The sequence below is a fragment of the Oryzias latipes genome, chromosome 21, assembly GCF_053564925.1.
Source record: "Oryzias latipes strain Hd-rR chromosome 21, Olatipes_Hd-rR_3.1".
Taxonomy (NCBI): domain Eukaryota; kingdom Metazoa; phylum Chordata; class Actinopteri; order Beloniformes; family Adrianichthyidae; genus Oryzias; species Oryzias latipes.
In genome coordinates this window covers 9,823,456-9,844,573 of record NC_136257.1, presented here as the reverse complement: position 1 = coordinate 9,844,573, position 21,118 = coordinate 9,823,456, and the positions used below count along the sequence as shown (strand labels likewise).

Below are 21,118 nucleotides of genomic sequence, written 5' to 3'. Positions count from 1 at the left end.
CTGAGCAAGTGAATGTGGAGACCGACTAAACTCAAAAAACTGTCTTGGATCTGAACGGGTAAGCCGAATGTTTATTAATAACATTAAAAATGTTTGGAAGCTCATCTGTTTAATTTACAATTTATTCATGTTTTATTTTTTGAATCGTGGCTCGCGGGATCTCTGCAGCCAGTGGATGAAGCCATCGGTGTCCCTGCAGGCAGCTGTCCACTTCAATCCTTTCTTCTTCCACAAAAGACAAGATCTCTAAGTCTGTGTGACGCTTCCATCTGAGAGGTGCAGTTTTCAGCATTTTCAACGTTCTTATGCCAATAAAATAGACTATTTTCTTTCGGCTTACCACGGAAAGACAGCTACACCAACAATAAACCTATCCGGAGATAACGCTCCACAAATAGAATCACATTTTTTATAAACAATGGTGTTTTTTCTCATTGACTTATGACTTTTTCTCGTAAATTTGTTACTTTTTTTTAGATTTTTTTCAACATTAAACATATCCGTTTGCGAGAAAGAAAAGAAAATTTAGCCTATGACTTTTGGCTTTAATACTCCGCCGTGTTTTTGTGTAGGATGCTCTCGTTTTTTGGATTCCCCCGCTTTAAAACAAACAAAGATAACATCTTATCTCATCTCTGGTAATCAATCAAGGAGGAAAAACCTGTTAGGCAGCATGGTGATGGATAGAATCACTCAGTTTTGACACAGTAATAATTAGGGCACAAATGATTCAAAAATGAAACTGCAGGAACACTACTTAAATGCATCATTTGTCACAACCAGACTAAAACAAGTTTGTGTCATTTGTAATACATGAAAGATCATAAAATCAATTTAGTAGAAAAAAACTTACATTTTTTAGCCTCCTGTCTGTCTCTTGATGCCTGCAGGGATACAAAGCAGAAAGGAGAGAAGTGTGTGAATGAAGCATTGCTGTTGGTTCTATGTGATGGGCAGTGAAAGAGCTGGAAACTGAGCGTACAATCCAGACTACTGCCAGCCCTGCTCTCACTCTCACAGTCCAACACAACACAAAGCCTGCAAGCAAAACAAACACACTTCGATAACAAAAAATGACAAATGACAGCTGGATAATGTCCAAAATGTGTCCATGTAATTTCATAATCTGCCTATTCAAAGCATTTCTTTTATTTTATTTTTGCTTGCTGCTGTCAGTGAATAATGTTAGATCCAAATTTGGAATCAAATCAAACAAAAATCCCCTCCACCTGCTGTCCCCCCACAGTGCATGTGTCACTAAACATGATCAGTGCGTGTCTAATGATGTTAGTTGGCAGCCATAAGTGGCTGACGCACATAAGCAGTGACAAATGTGCATTTAAACTCTGGTTTACATCACATCTGTGTGTAATTCATGCCTGCTGTCATGCGGTAGCTTAAGAGGCAACAATGCCTTCTCACTCACCATGATTCAAATTTCTCACAGGCCAGTTTTTGACAACCAATAAACTGTAATGATGTCTGTTTTCTCCTTTATGTCACTAAATAACGTCCAACGGGCTGACAAATACACCACTTTCACCTTGAACTAACCTTATTCATTTTAATCGTATTTGAAAATCTTTTGTGTTAGACCGGAACGGAAAAGGAAAGAAGGGAACTCAAAACTCAAACTCAAACTTTATTTATTTATATAGCGCCTTTCATTTTGGTTAAAAACACAAAGCGCTTAACATAAAAACAGATAAAACAGTCATTAAAAGTAAAAGTTGTTCAAAACAGAAAACAAAGGACAATCACACAAAGAAGGTAGCCCTCCCTCACCCCCCCGCCCCCACACCCACCCACCCAGTTACCCCAGTAGAACCGTGAACAGAAAAAGAACTGCAGTTGAAGAAGGTCTGGCTTGGTACTGCTGCGAGGAAACGATATCATGGGGATCCATTCATTCCAAGGCCCAGCCGGACCACAGGGGCCATTGCCGCAGCGCCCGCCCAACACAGGGCAGCCCAGGGCCCCATCCATGGCTATTAGACCACAGAGTGAGACCCCAGCCCGCCCAACCAGAACGGGCACCACAGCAACGGCACGCCCTACAGGTCAAGCTGGTGGTGCCCAAGAACGATGGATCCCCCAGAGGAAACACTGGAGTAAAAAACATCAGAATAAAAAATAAAAATGATCATAAAATAACAATAAAAATAGAAAAAGATAAAAAAAAATAAAATAAGATATAAGAATGTTAGTAATTAAAAAATAAAAAAAATAAAAAACGTCAGTGATTAAAACATAACCTAAGAATCATTGGTAAAAGTGCATATTAGAAACAAATATAATAATAGTCCTTACAAGAAAATAAATAATTAAATATGTAAATAAATACCTCAATTAATAAATAGATGAATAATAAAAGACATAAGGAATGATCAAAGTCATATAAAAGCCAGACTAAAAAGGTGGGTCTTGAGCCTCTTCTTAAAAACCTCTACAGTCTCTGCGGCCCTGAGGTTCTCCGGCAGGCTGTTCCACAGGCGAGGACCATAATGGCAGAACGAAGCCTCACCGTGTGTCCTGGTCCTCACCTTAGGGACAACTAAGAGGCCAGTGCCAGAGGACCTCAGGGTCCGCGAGGGTTCGTATTTTAAAATAATATCATTTAAATAAGAGGGCCCAAGACCATAAAAACATTTATAAACCATTAAAAGAACTTTAAAATCAATCCTGAAACGCACAGGGAGCCAATGCAGCGATTTTAAAACCGGTGTAATGTGTTCCCGCCCCCTGGTCCTCGTCAGAACTCGTGCCGCTGAGTTCTGTAGAAGTTGTAGATTTGAGATAGACTTTTTGGGTAAACCAGAGAGCAGGGCATTACAGTAATCTAAACGACTAAAAATAAAAGCATGCATTAGCACCTCTGTGCTGGCAAGAGAGAGGAACTGGCGGACTCTGGCAATGTTTTTGAGATGGTAAAATCCTATTTTCACAATGTTTCTGATGTGAGGAGTAAAATTCAGCTCAGAGTCAAAAAGAACGCCCAGGTTTCTCACACACTGAGAAGATTTAAAATTCCTAAGTTTGGGTAAAATCATCTCTCTCTTGTCTTCAGGACCAATGATTAAAACTTCAGTTTTGTCCTGGTTGAGCTGCAAGAAGTTTTCTGCCATCCACAGCTTTATATCTAAAATGCAGTTTAAAAGAGTGTTGACAGGTTCAAGGTCATCAGGAGACACGGCGATGTAAAGCTGTGTATCATCAGCATAGCTGTGAAAGTCAACGCCGTGTCTCCTGATGACATCCCCAAGAGGCAACATATACAAGTTAAAAAGTATTGGACCCAAGATTGAACCCTGGGGAACCCCACAACTTATTTCATGGACTCCTGAGGAACGAGTATCCATACTTACAAAAAAGTGTCTATCTGTGAGATAGGAGCGAAACCAGTTAAGAGCAGTTCCTGAGAGGCCGACCCGACTCCTAAGTCTGTCAATTAAAATCTGGTGATCCACTGTATCAAAGGCGGCACTCAGATCCAGCAGCACCAGAACAAAAAAGTTTCTGCGAGTCATAATTATGTCTGAGATCATTTAAAATTTTTAAAAGGGCCGTCTCAGTACTGTGATTTGTCCTAAAACCAGATTGACACTTTTCAAGAACATTATGTTCACTTAAAAAATTATGTAATTGAATAAAAACAAGTTTTTCAATAAGTTTTCCTAAAAATGGTAAGTTGGATACAGATCTGTAATTGTCCATAATCTTTGGGTCCAAGTTACTCTTCTTCAGAAGGGGCCTCACCACCGCCGTCTTACAGGCAGAGGGGAAGACCCCCGTCTGAAGAGAGCAGTTAGCTATGTTTAAAATCTCTGACTCAAAGAATGTATAAAATGTATGTATAAATGTATAAAAATGGAAGAAGAGAGAGGGATGTTAGAGAGAGAGAGGGGGGGGGGGGGGGGGTAGGAGGGAGATTATAGAGGGGGGGTGTAAAACCATGAAGCAGCATAAAGCAAAATGTTTCTGGATGTTATAATCATTACAGTGAGGTTCAGATGTAATACAAGTGTATAAGGGCGGGGCCTGTCCACACACACACTCAGATGTTACAACACACCTGTTGGCTCCAAAAATGTTCACATGTCAACATGTACACAATACAAATAATGTTCCCACACGCATACTTATGCATTCCAACCAACTAGTGTGAAATATTTTATTCAATCACGCAAACTATTTGTGCAAAGGTGAGCTAACACCTGTGCTCAAATGAGTGTTTATGTTCTTTTAAAATGGATGATGGAATGTAGAAAGAAGGAGGGAGAGTGCCCAGTCATCCCCACTCCAAGACCCCCGCCGCAGCAGCAGTGGCAGCTAGAACCCTCCAACACCCGCACGACAGCAGATAGAGAACAACCGCCCCCCGGGTGATCACATCCGCCGCCCAGGCCAGGGCCAGCAGGACCGCCACGGGGGCCCCCAGAGCCAGAGAGCAAGGGGGCATGGGGAGACAGAGAGTGCAGCTCCTGTCTAACCAGGAGAGCGGCCCCCCTGCCGCGCCGGAATTGCCCAACCCGGGGCCCCGTCCCAGAAGAGCGCCCACAGCCCCAGACGAGCACCTCATCACCACCCAGGAGTTCTGGGCATCCCCGGCCCCAACCCCAGGCACGAGCCAGGACCCCCAAGGAAGACCCGCCCCGTGCTCCAGGCAGCCACCCACCCGGCCCATGGTTGGGCACAGGGAGAGCAAGGCAGGGGCCAGCCGCCCCCGCCCATGAGGAGAACACCCAGGGGAAGAGGGGGTCCACAAGAAGTGTTGTAAACATGGCCCGACCAGGCTCGCCCACAGTTGCAAATTTGGCGAGGCCCAGCGCTCAGGGGCAAGGACCAAAACCCACACCACAGGGAAACAGACACCCCCGGGCTCAGATGTGATATGGGACAGAAGGTCCTAGGTCCTACTTTTCCTTTTAAAATTCATGTATGTGAGAGTGTGTATCCAATCACCCTCCCCTCCAAGGGGCCCTAAATGTCAACATTTTCATAGATTTGTGCCAGCAGATAATTCTTCCTCTGTGTGAAGGAAATGCTTCTCAGCCGCTGTTTTCTGTTATTTACAAGTCATTTGCTTTGTCATCAACTCTTCTAACTGCAGAAATGTCACAGGGCAAGACACTGAACATCACCTATTTAAAGTGTAAATACTAGGGTTGGATGGACGTACAGAAGAACAGAATTTGCTCAACCTATAGAACAATTTTGCTTCCAGATATCCAGGTTAAGGTTTTAGAACTTCCCATTTAGGTTTGAAGATTTCTCATAAAGGTGTTGGGATGGATGTGTCTCCAGACAGAACTGATTGTAGGGTCGATTCAGAAAAGAGAAGGTGCTAAAAACCTGCAGGAAAGTTTAGAAACGTCTGGACCTGTGCAGCCATAGCTGCAAAAATAATGACCAACATGAGAGAAATGAGAAACATTCCAGCCTCTAAACAAGGGAACATTATGCTTGAGAGGTGTCCCACCTCTTAAAACTCAAAACTTTTTTTTTCAAATCAAACCTGCCTGACTGTACTACAAAGCATTAATCATCAACAAATTTTGCATTAGTTCAAGACTTCAAGTAGTCATTCAAAAAGTGAACAATAATAAATGAATTATTTTCCGCATAAAGTTTAGAAAATTAGCGAAACTTTTTACCAATCGGCCATTTTAAAAAGAGCAGGAAAAGCTCTTCTACTGCCCCTAGCGGAAAGATGATAAACTGCAGGGCAATAAGGACCAAGGTATATACAATGAGTTCTTTTTTTTAAAGGAAATTTTGGTTCATGCTAATGAAATAGGGTCTCAGAAATGCCGGTATCACAAATGATACATATGTAGGTCTATGTGACCTGGATGCGTCATATTTTCCCAGCAGCACTCATCACCTCACAAACCCTTTTAGATTCCAGTTTGATAACAGCAGCAAACCAAATTTTTCCAATTTGGCATTACATATTTATTGGCTCAATAAAGAAACGGGAATATTTGCATCGGGTCGTCTGTGTGGCTTTGGAGACAAAGTCTGTGATTTTAGTGGTGGAAGCCAAGTCCAAAGAAAGCAATAGAGGCGATTAAAGAAGAGCTTTTTAGTGTGTGTTGCCTTAGGACTCTCTGGAGCCTGTAAGAATCAGCTGAGCGCTCATATGACATTGACTAAATGTGTACATGTGAGGCTGCACAGTATTTGATTTAAAATGATTTTCTACAGTCATGTCATCACTTCCTGTTTGTCCACACTATTAGAGTAAAAAAGTCATTTTGGTCCGGAGGGTTCAATAAAAGCCTTCTGACTTCTCTGTGTTGCAGGCAAAAATAACCTTTTTGTGAAGGTTACACAGGAAAGTGCAGGGTCCTCTAAATGTCTGAGCACTAAGTAAACAAGCCTGACAGGAAGAAGTGAAGGCTGACACGTCTATAAGAGGTTCTTATTATTTTTTTAAAAAGCCATTCATTCAAGCCTTGGCCTGTGGCGGAGTGGGCTTACGCAAGCTTTGAAACCACAAGATTGAACAACAAAACACCACGGATCCTCTTTTTCTGATCAACAAGCAGTAATTCTGAGAAAATAAACTGCATCCTCCCCTAAACTAAAGAATTAGAATCGTTTAAACTCTGCTATGAATGCAAACCACGGAAAATACGGTATAAAAAAAAAAAAAAAAGCTTTTGTAAAGTAGCACTGAAATAAAGGCAGAATACTATGGAAAACTACTAAATGCTGTAGTAAAAACAACAAAACATATAACCTGCTTGGCTTCTTTAGTTCAATAACATCTGACGGATTAACAAATTCTTTACTAAAGCTTATAACAGGTGGGTGTGTGCTTATAATGAGCAAAGTACCTTTGTGATGAAGATCCCTTACTCTGTCACGTTTTGCAGAGTAAACCTTCTGCCATGCTAGATCACACTTGACAACTCCTTTGGATTAAACAGCCACATTTGCACACTTAACACTCAGAAGAATGGGGCAGAGAACGTGCCGCTCATCGTTGTGTCACACTTTTAGGAGACACTACAGCCTCTGTGAGCTGGAAAACAGTGGCATGTCTCTGCCATCAGCTGCAGAGCGCACACGTAAGCCTTGTGCAGCTTCTTGCAGCCACTCAGAGGCTCCACTGGCCGCTCAGCATCAGTCTGGTTTCACAATCCACCCAAAGTCCATAAAACAGCAGGGATAGCAGTGCCATGCATATAAAACCTTGGAACCACACCCACAAAACGAAAGAAAACACAGCATGTAGAAAAACCTTGCAGATATGAAAAAAAGGAAGTGATGTCATCTCTGATAAAAAGATAATAGTTTCCTTATTCGGCAGGGAAAAGGGCTTTTTCCCCCTACTTTTTTCAAAGACGCGAGTTGATTTAAAGCCAGAGATGTCATTGCATAACCCTAATAATGCAATCATGTCATTCTACCACTCCTCATCTATTGTCGGACACTCCTCCAAAGACAATAAATGTTAATGTACATCTGTTATCTTCCCTTCTTCCTTTTTTTTAAAGCTGTCAGAGCTGGTCAATAATTTGCTTAATCAAACAGTTAAAAAGAAGGAAACTTTGGACTCTTCTCTGTGGGGGGTTCATTTTTCTTTTTTAGCACTGAGTAAAAACTGCAACACAGAAATGTTATTGTAGAAAATCTCATACTAATACAAACATGTTATTTTTTTTAAATCAAAATATGTTTATTACTACAAAAAAAATGTATCTTTGCAAAATTAAGACTTGCAGGTTTGCAACTTGCAACTTGCAAGTTTTTTTTTAACTCAATCAAAAGTAGGTGTGTCAGCAAACACTCCCCAGTTTTTGAGGTGTGAAACTAGGAAACCATCACTATAAGTCTAAAAAGGAATGTCAGTCCAGTTCTGGACCAGAACTATTGTTTAATGCTGGTAAAAACTGTAAAGATGTAAAGGTTTTTCACTCTTGCTAAAGACGACTGGACTCTGAATAAACAAGTGTGGTATGTTTAAAGTGATCACAACTTTGACCTGTAAATAAGAAATGGATGCCTTCACTGCGACAACTAATGCACTACAAGAAGAAAATGTAAACAAATGAGTGTGACAAAGAGTGTCTAAAATTAGTAAAAAATTACAATATCTGAGGCTGTTTAAATATAGTTTGGTTAAAATAAAATTTAAAAAGGAAAACTTCTCAGAACTGTTCACCACAGATTGTGGTGACTTTTGGTGTTAGGCCTCAAACTGGGCATTTGATGGGGTGACTTGAGTCCAACCTTTTGGATTTCTTTTTTATTACTTGAAATGATCCTATTTTATTTGGATTTTGATTTTAAACATCACTCCTATTCGCTAATATCTGATAGGTGAGGTAGTAAGCGTGGCAGCACATTCATAAAGATACAAGGCAACAACAAAATGTTGGATATACAGTTATGTTCCTGGATAAATTCCAGCTTGCATGAAGTTTTTCTGAAATTAGAGATGTTATTTTGTAGCAGGTTGTAATTTAAGGTCAGAAAAAAATCACAGTTGCAACTTTAGTTATGCACAGATTTGTCTGAATATTATTTTTTGCCACAGTTTGGTTTCTACGGTAGCCCTGAAGTCCAAATTTCCTAAAAAAATTGTTCAATGCAAAAACATATAAAAGATCACAACAATTTCAAAACAACATTGCATTTTAGGAATCAAAACAAAATTCCGGAATCCAAAATGCCAAAAGAACCGAAACACAATTTCAAAAAAAGGAAACAAAACAGAAATGAAATGTTTCAGAAAACATAAGCAATTTCCAGAAATGAAAATCAAATGTTAAAAAATTAAGGAAAATAAGAAAACTGTGGGTATTAATTCAAAATGAAATGTTGAAAAATAAAACAAATTGGGAAAATTATCCCTGTTTGAATGATGATGTTTTTTTTTTAAGAAGAGGGTAAGCAGAAGGAAATTTTACCTGAACTCTTTACTACAATTCAGGTAAAATCCCTTCTGCTTACCCTCAGCTTAAAAATCAAACATCATCATTCAAACAGGGATAATTTTCCCAATTTGTTTTATTTTTTCAACATTTCATTTTGATTCTTTGTAATTGCTTTTGCTTTCCTGAATGTTAAAGAATGTTTATTTTTTTCACGTTTTGGTTTCCATAATTCTATTTTGAATTCTAAAATGTAAAGTTGCTTCTTTAAATATTTGTTTAGCTATTTTTTGATTTGTCGTTGTGATCTTTAATATGGTTTTGCATTGAGTGAATTGTTGATGTGATTTAACCTTCAGAGCCACCACAGGTTTCCTGTGGTCTATGTTCTGGTTTGATTCCCATTTTTTTTAAAAAGCTTTTCCAACCTTGATTCCTTGTGTGCTAATCAGCTTCTGCCTGATCCATGTGAATTATTTTTAAGCAGCTTTGTTTACTGCTGCTCCTCCTTTAAGCACTTAGAAAGAAGTTAGAACATTGTTTATGTAAAACAGTGAAATTACTGTAAATGGGTTTGAATTTTTTAAATGTAAAATAAACTAATAAATGTATATTTAGTATTACGGTAATTGTCTTTCTCATAAGGAAGTTTTAAACTTCAGTTCCAAACTGCGCAGGGATGACAAAGAAAGGTAAAAACAGTCTGTAAACATGAGCTTCATAAACGTTTTGTGGCCTCCAGCTAGAACAGTTTTTTGACAGCGGCGGTTTGTACATTGTGTGACTCTTGCAAAAGCTTTCGTCTGAACACAAACTGGATTTGTTCTTTACACAAGTGTTCTAAACATTCTTTTAACAAATGCAATTTTCAGTGTTTTAACCAGCAGTCAACATATTAATCTTACTTTCAAAGCAATATTTTCCCACATCAGTGGTCAGACAGGCCAAACGCTGGCAAAGTCATTTGACTATTATTAAAATAGGGATTAAATGATGAGAGGGAAACTTTTTTGCACAGCTGGGTAGAATAGAAAATGTGATCCTGACTGTGAGGATTTTAAAAAACATCAAAAATCATCTAAATGGGCTTGCATCTGCTGCTCACATGAACAACGGAAAGACTCCTGTATTTGTGTTTGACAGAAAATAAGTAGATATGATCTTATAGTGGAAAGTGTGTGTACAATTTCAACAAAAGGATTTACAGACAGAAGAGCGCACAGATGCCACAGAGATGTTTTTTGCCTCCTTTTTACTCTTGATTTAGCCTGACTTCTTGTCATTGATCGCACTGTCCATTTCTTTAACTCAAAATTAAAAAATTTAAAAAATAAATGTTGCAGGTATTTTAATTTTTAAAAAGTAAATACAATTAGGAAAAGAATTACAACTTTTGGGCCTGCGACTGACTGCTGACCTGTCCTGGCAGGCAGGGAGTACCTCCCTTTAGTCCAATCAAAGCTGGGATAGGCTCCAGCAACCCTGTGACCCCAAAGGGACTCAATGGGTTTGGAAGATGTTTGGATAAATAGAGTACAGCCTTTAATGGAACTTTTTTTTTTTTTAATGAAACATTTAAAATGCATTGCAAAAAAATACTTTGAAAGTCAAACCACTGAGATGAATAACTTTAGAATTTTCTCTTGTTAAAAGAAACATATTCAAAGTGACAAAGTGACTATTGTAAGACTACAATGATGTCCTAGGTGTCTTAAAAACACCTGAGAGAGGTATCCGCACCACAGACAAATGGAGATGATCTACAGTTTACATCACAAACATAGATCACTATAAGGTGCACTTAAAAGCCTTAATATTTTTCAAAAACACGACACAGTCCCTTATAACCTGGAGTGGTTTATATATGGATTAATTCTGGTTGTTCTTACTGATGTTGTGAGAGGTACACAGCAATTAGCAAGCGCTTTATCTGTTTTTGTCACAAGTTGCTAAAAAATTGGGTGTACACTACGCAGTGTCAGTCTGTGTTGTTTTTTGTGTGTTAACTCCAAGATTGGAGATTATAATCCGGTGCGCCTTGTTGTGCGGAAAATACGGTCCTGTTTTTTCCTGGAGGAGACTGCTGATAATTAACCCTTAACTTCAACATGAATCTCTTATCAAAGAAGAACTACTACAAAAATACAATTTAATAACTTTTTATTTTGTTACTGTACTGGTGTAGAAAAGTAAAAAAGAAGATACTTATAAATTCTCTAATTGATGTACTTCTTAACTATGTTTTTGATGTTTATATACTGAAAGTTATTTTGAGTAACAATGTGTACATACTGTAGTTGTAGATGTACCTTTTGCTCTTTTGTTAATTGTATGCATTTAACAGGGGCAGAAAAATAAGTTTTTCTTCATTCTGATCCTTTCATTCCCCATGTATAAGGTGTCTTGTAATGTTTTATTTGTACATGTTTCCTTGAAGAGAAAAGTGTTCTGATCTCCATTCTAGCATGGCTGATTACTTTATATCCCAGGTAATTCAGTTCCATTATCTATGAACCTTTTACTGTCTTGGTATATGTTCTGGAGTCACTTAAAATTTACAACATGACTGCCTTTAAATACAGGTGATTCAAAGATTAGAAAATGATGCACATCTTAACTGCTACAACATTTACTCCAGAAACATGCCTAATCATGACTTTTTGGGACCATTTGAATTAAAAACTGGCACAAAACTCCTATGTCTGGGTAAGAACAAGTGAAGTCAGGAGGTCAAACGACTATAACATTCAAATTGTAGCAACAAAAATGACAGATACACATCTAAAAATCTTATTGACACATGCCAAACGATAAAACAATCAGATTTTAGGCGGTCATGCTAAACTTGGGAGAATTTTTTCCTAAAGTAGTTACAAAAAGGCATTGGGTGAATAGACGATGCTGTTTTAGTAGAAATGACTCATCTGCAGTTCCTGAGAGCCTCTTTTTCCTGGGAAGCTTTTAGAAACTGGCAGGGACATTCAAAAATAGCTTCATTGAGCCACGAGTGCGCCAGACCCAACATAGCCAGTATTTCACTAAGATTTTTCTTGCCTTGCATTGCTATTCATAGAAGATGAAACTGATCTTGCACAGGTAAATTACCCTTTCTTATCGAGCTGTTGCTCCATCACCATGTTTGTAATGCCAAATAACACTTGTGTTTTTTTTATTGAGTGTGCTTTTGACTGATAAAGGCTTCTCAGAGCAAAGGTTGAAATGCAACACAGAAATCAAATTGTGGCAAGAGCCCGAAGGTCAGAGAAGACACTCAATAAGGGTTTCTGTGTGCTGTGACAGTCTGGAGGGAATCAAGCTGTGTTCTCAGCACATGTTGAATCAGCCATTATCTGACTCGCGCTGCGCACGAGGAGGCACTGACCCTGTTGAACGGCTAATCAAGAACTTAATTGAATACATCAGTTTTCCACAGATACAGCATTTACTCTTAAACTACTGAAATACCTGGCATGTGCGAAAAATGCGGGTTCTTGAACGTGCGTTTAGCCCCCGGTGTTTACACTGGACAAGCAAGGAGGGGCTACTTCTTCTTCTTTTTCTAATGTTTACTAGTACGTGTTCGCCACTTACAGTTGGAAAAGGCTTGGTGCAAAATGTTGAAGAGATACAAATCCTGCAAATTTTGCTCCAGGTTTTTAATTTCACAAGTCTAGTCCGATAAATGAAAGACTTGGTATTATATAATTCCAGTCGGTCACAAACCGCAGTTATTAATTTGTCCTCCATGATCATTATTCAAACGGTTGACACATCTGGGGAATTAGAAGGGACGCCATTCATATGTCACTACTAAATCCGACTCCCTGATTGGAAAAAGTTCAACTGGTTTAACTTTCAACGTGGGCCGCACACTTTGTATGTAGAGCCCGAAAATGATTGTGAACGCAAGATTTTGGAGTGCGGAAGCCCAAAACACGCATATACGCTTGCTTATATAGACTTTTTCTGGAAGTAGTCGCTCGAAAGTGATGTAAACGTAACTTTAAGGGATCATGTTTCTCAGTTCTCAGATTTGGACACGGAAGTCTAATTTGCTTTTTTACGTGCGTTCACATGGCCTTTTCATTGGAAATGGTTGCTTGAATTACAGAAGCAGCTAAATTACTAAAAATTGATTTAAAGATTGCATTACTGCGACATTCTTAAAATGAAAAACTAACTTAATATAACTTTTCTGTGGATGCAGGACGTTTTAGTTGTAGCAAGTAGATTTGGTAATTTAGAAAATGTCCCTTTCTATAGAGTGTCAGAGAGTGAAAAAAATTAAGAATGCAATACATGAAAAATAGGATTTTACTTCTTAGCAAGGAATTTCAGGAAAATACTGGGTGTGAATGAGACAAAAAGCTGAAAAGCTTGTTTAAACTATGACAGGATGACACTTTCAATTTCATTTGTTATTATCTCTGCTCGAAACAAAGAATAAAACCAGAAAACACACAACAGCAAAATAAAAAACAGGAGGAGCCAGACAAAAACAAGTGTACATTGTGTCACATAATGTCTAATTCCAACCTTATGACAAAATCATAACTGCTGAAACAAACAGGGTGAGCAAAGCACCTGTCAGACTGGCTGTGTGGGAGTGGAGCTTAGACAAACACCAGAGGCAAAGACAGCTGATGGACAACTTTCTTTCTGTCACACCAGCTCATTTGCCTGGACTCTGATAAGCATTCATCATGGAGGCCACTGCCTGCACGTCTGCTGCCTTCTTTGGGATTCTCGACTCGTGTTACTCCGAGTGCCCTCTCCTGCTAAAGGAGAGATGAAAGCTGCTCGAATGTGGCCATAACCCTCCTGTGGCGTTTGCAACAACCACCGCTTTACAGCTTGTTTGCAGACAGTGACAAACACCACATCCACCGCAGGGAAACTTTGAACCTCACACACGCACACACGTGGATGAACTTCACGCAGGGAGAGAACGTCCTTAACAACAAACTATTAAAAGCTCTTCTCGCTCGAGTCCCGAAACCATTCCAATCCATCCAGCTCCTCAAAGTGACCCGAGGTGCTATAAATACTCTAACCGAACCACAAAATATAGATGGACATGAGGTTAAAAGGCAGCGCAGGAACACACGCAAGAATTCAAAGCACAGCATTTTCCTGCTGTTTTGGTAGGAATAGAGTTTCTAAACACCTTTTAAGAGGGAATAGAGTTTCAAAATAGAGGGGGAAAAGGTGAGTGTGTTCCTTTGACATGCTAAAGAGAAGAAATCTCTGATAACAGAAACGACACAGAGTCTATTAAAGCTTTTTCTTTCTATTTATGACAGAATTATGCCATCTAAAATGATACGTGGTGGATGGTCATCCGCGCCGGAAAGAGAATTCATCTTGGTAAAAGGCTGGTCTGTTTGTTTATTCAGAGGCCATATTTCCATTCAGGTACAGCAGATTCGGGTGTCTTTGGGACAACCGTGGAGCACTGAGAGTATTTGGAAACAAAATTTTAAGGGGGGGAGAAAAACCTGAATGACTTTAGGTATATCTAATGTTTTTGACAACCTGGATTCAGTGTTAGGTTTAAAGCAGTATTTTATGCTTGAAGGACGGCAACCACAAGAGATTAGCAGCCTTTATAAGTCCAGCATGCTTCCCTGTAAAGATACACCTGTGCGAAAGCCAAACAGGTTCATCTGCATGCCTCTGCGGCTGGCACGCAACAAAAGCAAAACCACCTGCAACTGACGAATTAATAATAAGAAGCAGAATGTCAGCTGGGGGACATTTAAAACAAAGGGTTCTCTAATGGAGAGTGGAAACAGGAAGTGTCAGATCTTTAAATCATCATTCATGTTCTTTTAAAAAAATATATATATTTATGCTTTGAAAAAGCATAAAAACAAATGTTATTTGTTGTTTTATTTTAAGCACTGTTTCATTTTATCGTACTGGTTACATACTGGTCTCACTTTATAGTGCAGCTTAAAATAGTAAGGAGCTTTTTCCCCCAGTGCTTCAACTTACTTGACTGTTGCTCTCGTGGACAAGTCTTGGAGATCTCCGGGGTGAAAGAGCTGTGCCTCCTTAAGTCCAAGTTTGCCACAGGCCTTGAGGAAGACGTTGAGGTTGTCCTGGACAGAGAACAAAGCAAGGATCAGGGTCGTCCACCTTCACAGGCAAAGAATAATAACTGAAGAAGTCCCTGGCAAGGACGCAGACTAAAACTGATTACTTCCAAAGCTCTTGTCAGTGCGGAACAGAAGTGAACGGGAGGAGCAACACAGGGGCAGGACACACACAACCCCACATGCAAAGACAGCAGAGCGCGGGTGGAGGGGGGGGGGGGGGGGGGGTAAAAGGCTGTCGGACGGGAGCTGAGTGACAGAAGCAAAGCCATGTGGGCTGGGTTAGGGTGGGACAAAGTCTAAGCAGGAAGAATGACATCACAGATTTGCACAAGTCCCACCCAACCGGCCATGCCAGTGCAAAATGACGCACACGGCCGCACACTCACTGGCAAAGCCTGAAACTGTACCCCCACCCCACCCCAACGCCTCACTGCCAAGCCTTTTCCTCGAGAATACCTGTGGAATCTGCAGGGTGGTGGAGTATTGTGGAGACAGTTTGTTGCTATAAAACAAACCTGCCAGTGACAGAAACGGACAAATATTTCCCTGAAGCAACTTCAGAGAACATGGGAGTGGAGGGACGGTTTCTCTTCTGACACGGTGTCAATCAAATCAACGAGTCTGGGCTTTGAAAACAAGCTGAAGCTATTAGGATCCTTTTCAAATGGTAAATATGCTCATTATCAAATGATGTAGGATAATTACAAAATTTCTGTTAGTTCAGAAAGAAAACAGATTATTTCCAGAAAAACTAATTCAATTCAATCAACGTCCTTTAAAAAGCCCAACCCTTTGCGTGTTAGCTAACAGGATCATTTAAATATACAAATTATTTGATTACTGTTGGAAATCTTAGATTCCCAAGATAATATCTGAAGCCACATAAGCCCAAATTATACTTTCATGCAACAGAGTTGAAACAAGAAGAAAAAATTCCAGAATAAACAGTTACGATTAGACTTCCAACGTTAAAATTCACACTGTTTAACTCTTGTTATACGGGTTTGGTGAAAACACACAGAATAATAAAACATGCTACTCTCCGGTTCAACAAAAGAAATCTGAATCAACAATCTTTTTTTTTTAAACTTTTCCTGTCCAACAGCTGGGCAAACAGATGAGAGCTGAAGGCCTCTTGTGTTGGACATATTTTATTTTAAAAACAGTGGTTATGAAGAAGGGAAGAAGAGAGAGGGATGTTAGAGGAGGGGGGGGGGGTAGGAGGGGGATTATAGAATGGGGCGGGGGTGTAAAACCATAAAGCAGCATAAAGCAACAAGTTACTGGTTGGTTATAATCATTACAGTGATGTTCAGATGTAATACTGGTCTATAAGGGCGGGGCCTGTCCTCACACACACTCAAACGTTTTAAACATACCTGTTGGCTCCAAAAATGTTCACATGTCAACATGTACACAATACAAATAATGTTCCCACACACATACCTATGCATACATATGCATACCAACTAGTGTGAAATATTTCATTCAATCATGCAAAATATTAGTGTAAAGGTGAGCTAACACCTGTGCTGTACTGATTGTTTATGTTCTTCTAAAATGGATGATGGAATGCAAAAGGAAGGAGGGAGAGTGCCCAGCCATCCCCACACCAAAACCCCCGCCGCAGAGGCCCAGCGCTCAGGGGCAAGAACCAGAACTCACACCACAGAGAAACAGACACCCCCAGGCTCAGAAGTGATGTGATCCCCGGCTCTTGGTCTTGCCAGAGAACTCAGGGATGCCTCTCCCTGCGTGGAGAGAGGGCTGCCGGGCCCAGAAAGCCAGCACCCAGGGACACGGCCGCCGTCGCCGAGAGCCTGGTACCCCCTACAGATGGTCCGAGGTCCCACCTTCCTTGTGAAATGCATGTGTGGGTGTTTGTGAGGGTGTGTGTGTGGAGGTATGTACGTTTGTGTTGGAGTGTGTATTTTGAGGGGTGCAGTTAAAATTGGTGGGTAGGGTACTGAGAGGACATCTCCTGACCCCAACCCGTCAAACCTCCAAGGTCCCGTACCGATAGTGGACCCTCCCCCTCTCCCAGCCCCCCCAGGACAGGGCCGACAACATCCGACCCTCCTGCACCCCCCAGACCCCGCAGCCTTGGTAGGTGTCTCCTAGAGCGACTGCGGGCCCCAAGAGGGTTGTCCCGCCCCGTCCCAGAGCCAATCAACAATCTTTTTTTAGAAGTAGGACTAAAAACATTAAATTAAACAGGTATTCCTTAATCTGATGATACAAACGTGGTACTAGGAGCCGTCACTTCGTTCAAAGTCATTTTTTGTTCAATGACTTTAAACAAAACTGAAAGTGGGAGCCGACAGAGCAGTAACAGTTTTAAGAATGGAAGTTTCCTTCAGACTTTTTTTATTACTTGTCTTTTGTTCAAACAACAGCGACTCATCATACTTCCCATTTTAAAAGGGAAGACTTTGTTGTAAATGTTCTTTCTGGAAAATAGGGAAAGGTATCCATCACTTAGTTCTGTTATTGTAAAGCCATACAAGTAAAGTATATATAGATCCAAAAAAAGGGTACAATTTCCCACTTTTGTCTATTTTAAACCACCCATAGTTTATGCTAGAAATGGCATATATTGATGTCTTGTTGACAAAGGTAATCTTTTCAATATTCTTTTTGAAAGGAAAAAACCCTGACAGTAATTGTTATCTGATCTTCTGATGATGTTTCAAAATATGTCTGTGGGAGCGGAGAGTGGTTTTTGTGTTGCATACAAATTACTATGAACAAAAATGAAAGTGTGTGCCGTCAAACCAGTTGTTTTAAGAACGAAAATTTCCTTTAGAATCTTTTGTCCAACTTAATACTTCTTATTCTAAAAGGAAAGACTTTTTTTTTTCAAAGGGCTGGGACTGGCTTTCACTTGGCTCTGTCATTGTGAAACTTTACGACTAATGTTTTCACTACTGCCGGCATTAAAACCACTTAAAAATATTTGTAATATTTTAATCTTAACAAAGAAATAAATACTTTGGGTTTGACACCTTATCAGAACAATTAGATATATTCTTTCATTATGGGGTGGGATTATATAAATCTGCTGCTTCCCCATCCCTTTTCAAGCAATAAATCAAGCTTTACTTAACTTTATTTAATAATCACTTATAAGATAAATCAAATGTGACCTAAATGTGTCTTTGCTTTTCTTTGTTTTTTAATCAATGTATTTCATTATTTCTGTAATAAGTTTGATAAATCCGTCTGATTTTTTTTATTTTATGATCTACATACAATGCTTGAAATGTCTGAGTTGTTTGTCTGAGACCACAGTGGTCTCAGACAAACAACCATTTGTCACAACCCCAATTGGATCTACATTGGATCCCATTGGTGTGGATCTATGAAAAATAACTACATATTCAATCAATACTAACTACAATGTCAAAAACATTTCAAATAATTTGATTTTACATGACAACTTGAATTGTGTTAGAACTTGGCCAAACTCACCTTGTACGACATAATATAATAGTTAATCAGTTTTACAGACTTGTAGCATTACCTGATTAAAAACTACACAGTTAGGAGCCCAACTAGTTATTTTTTTTCAAAATCAATAATCTGCATAAAAAACTATAACTATATCACCTGATTTGACAAAGTAATTTAACGTTAAGAGTTAGCTATGTAGGCTAACGCATGAGGGGAAGTAAAACTTTTTGCAGAGTGATAGCAGCTGATAGGAATGGCGAAAATTATTTGGATGGAAAGTAGGTACCAGCTGGAGAATGAGGAAACCCATCTTTTCATTTTTAAGGCTAAACTGAAAAACAACAGTACCTGCAGCCATGCTACCTGCTTTTTTAGATCATAAGGCCCAATGTCAACAAAGAGAAAACGTGTGGTCTATTTTTCATACATAAAGTGCACTGGATTATAGAGCAATTTAAGAAATCAAAACAGTTGCATAGCCTGATATGGCTACACAAACCAAAATTTCCTAGAGGGGTCAACAAACAGGTGATTAGTCAGAGGGTTTGATGGGAAGTTTTCTGTTGTAAGTTTGTTGTTATTCAAGATCAATCAGCAATAAGCAGCTTTTAGATAAACTAAACTTTATTCCCAATAACTCTCAACATTGTTCAGTTGTAACACATAAAATACAAAGCAATGCACTCACTTTTGCAGTTTATCATGTTAAAGCACAGTACCGATATATGTCACTCCACCAGGGTCTTGACTGTGGTAGCCATCAGTGACGTGTGGTCAGATGAGGCAAGTGAGGCACAGCCTCACCTGTCATGATCGTGATAAACTAAAAAAAGGTAAATTGAGTAAATATTATTTTCCACTGATCTGTGTTAAAGATACATTTTCAGTCAACTCAACACGTTTTCCACAGTTTCTGAGGTTAAAATTGCCAAATTTGAGTGTTGCGTGATCACATACAGAGCAGACACTCAGGCTAAGGCTCGGGTGTGCTGTGCTTCATGTCTGACGGCAGGACTCTTTTTTTTAACAGAGACGTGTGGTGAGAACACTGCTGTAGTCCTGCAGAAAATGCAGCAGATGAGGCTGGGCTCACCAGCAGGGGCAGACGTGAGCTGACAGATGCTTTATAGCTACAGTAGAAATAGAACACACCAAAGATGTCTTTCTCCATTGAGAGGGAGATACTCATAAAACTAACGGAAAATAAGGAAGACTCTCCCCCAGATCATAGAGCTTTTTGTGGAGAAGGATCGGCGCATGGACTCAAAAAGTAAGGCCAAACATGTTTTTCTATTTTTTTTTACATAACATGGGAGTAAGTGGAAAATTTGTTAAGTAAAACTAAATTTTAGGCCTAAAATAATTATTTTTATGAAAATTTTCACATACAACATTTGATCAAATTTAAACCACCAGAATTTGAAGTTGGAAAAATACCAGAAATAGTTACTGAGGGTCAAAATTATATGTGTGCTGAACACATCTGTATACTTTAATTTGTTAACAGTATATATGAATAATCTATACACAAGAAGAGTGTTCTATCCATGTCGATAAACTAAATATTCTCTGTAGGACAAACATGTTCTTGTGTGTATCTTATATGCTGTTTCCTGCTGTCTGATGAATGGCAAAATATTCATTCTTGCAATTGTAAATCTGACTCCAGAGGAGTCAGTGCCTCACCAGCCATCAACCTCACCGCAAGTCACTGGTAGCCATAATTCTTTAGAAATCCTTCAAGCATTGCTGCTTTGTAGTTTAGAGGCACTAAAGATGTACTAAAACAATTAGACAGATTTTGGAGCGCTGTGTACCCAGGGCTCCAGACTAACTTTTTTCACTAGGAGCACAGTGGCCCCTAACTGAAAATTTTAGGGGCACAACCAGAAAATTTAGGGGCGCATACCGTAAATCAACATTCTAACCAAATCTACTAATTTCCACTGCATTACTAATAAATACTTTAATAATAGATGCAGAAATTACAATGTGCTGTTTCAAATTCAGTGTCACATTTTAATCTGCACTTTTGAAGATGCAACAACAAGGTAAACTGACAGCACCATCGCTGTCATGACAGTACAAATAGTTAAGAAAACGGATGGAAATTTATCTTTGTGACACCAAATAGGTGCAGCCAAGATGCACAATAAGCGTGTTTGAGATCACCCAGGTGAACTCAACGCTGCGCAGATCACCTGGTGTGTGACATATATTTTTGTTTTTGCTCCAACATCAGCTGTCAATCATCGCAAAAATATCGCGAGAAAGGGGTGGGAGCAAGGGGCAAACCTACCCGGACACAGCTGGAAACTGAACTGACTGAAAGCTGCCCTACAGACTACAAAACAATGCATTATGGGACATGTGTCCTGATGGTTTTTGTAGTGGAGTGATTAATTAAAATAATTTAAAATACCAATTCATTAAAAAAGGCTACATACATTACAAAACCTTAAAATAATCATAAAATATATAATAACACAGATCATACTAAGGGGGAGAAGAATATTAAAACTAAATTGAATGTTAAGGACAACTCCAACTTCCTGTTCTCCTTCAGTCTTGCTGTAGATTCGCCTTCATCTCACAGCCCCCACGCCTGGTCTCCCCAACGATCCAGGCGAGGTGCTGGTTCATCTCAAACACGTCTATCGTTGCATTTTCCCCACGTAT

The 21,118-nt window shown here is 39.5% G+C and overlaps 1 protein-coding gene across 37 annotated transcripts in view; it reads right to left on the bottom strand.

Moving 5' to 3' along the window:
• The window catches only part of lmo7a (LIM domain 7a), a 67,684-nt gene that overhangs the window by 26,448 nt on the left and 20,118 nt on the right, over window positions 1-21,118 (bottom strand). For 31 of the 37 annotated variants that reach the window (XM_023950996.2, XM_023950997.2, XM_023950992.2 and 28 more), the window contains 2 exons: window positions 14,883-14,989; window positions 854-884 (listed from right to left, as the gene is read on the bottom strand). In XM_023950996.2, the coding sequence (XP_023806764.1) occupies window positions 854-884; window positions 14,883-14,989 (138 nt within the window). Of the gene's footprint in view, window positions 1-853; window positions 885-6,842; window positions 7,139-14,882; window positions 14,990-15,090; window positions 15,271-21,118 lie in introns of those variants that run through there. The other 6 variants (XM_023950998.2, XM_078940030.1, XM_078940007.1 and 3 more) reach the window with 2 other exon arrangements.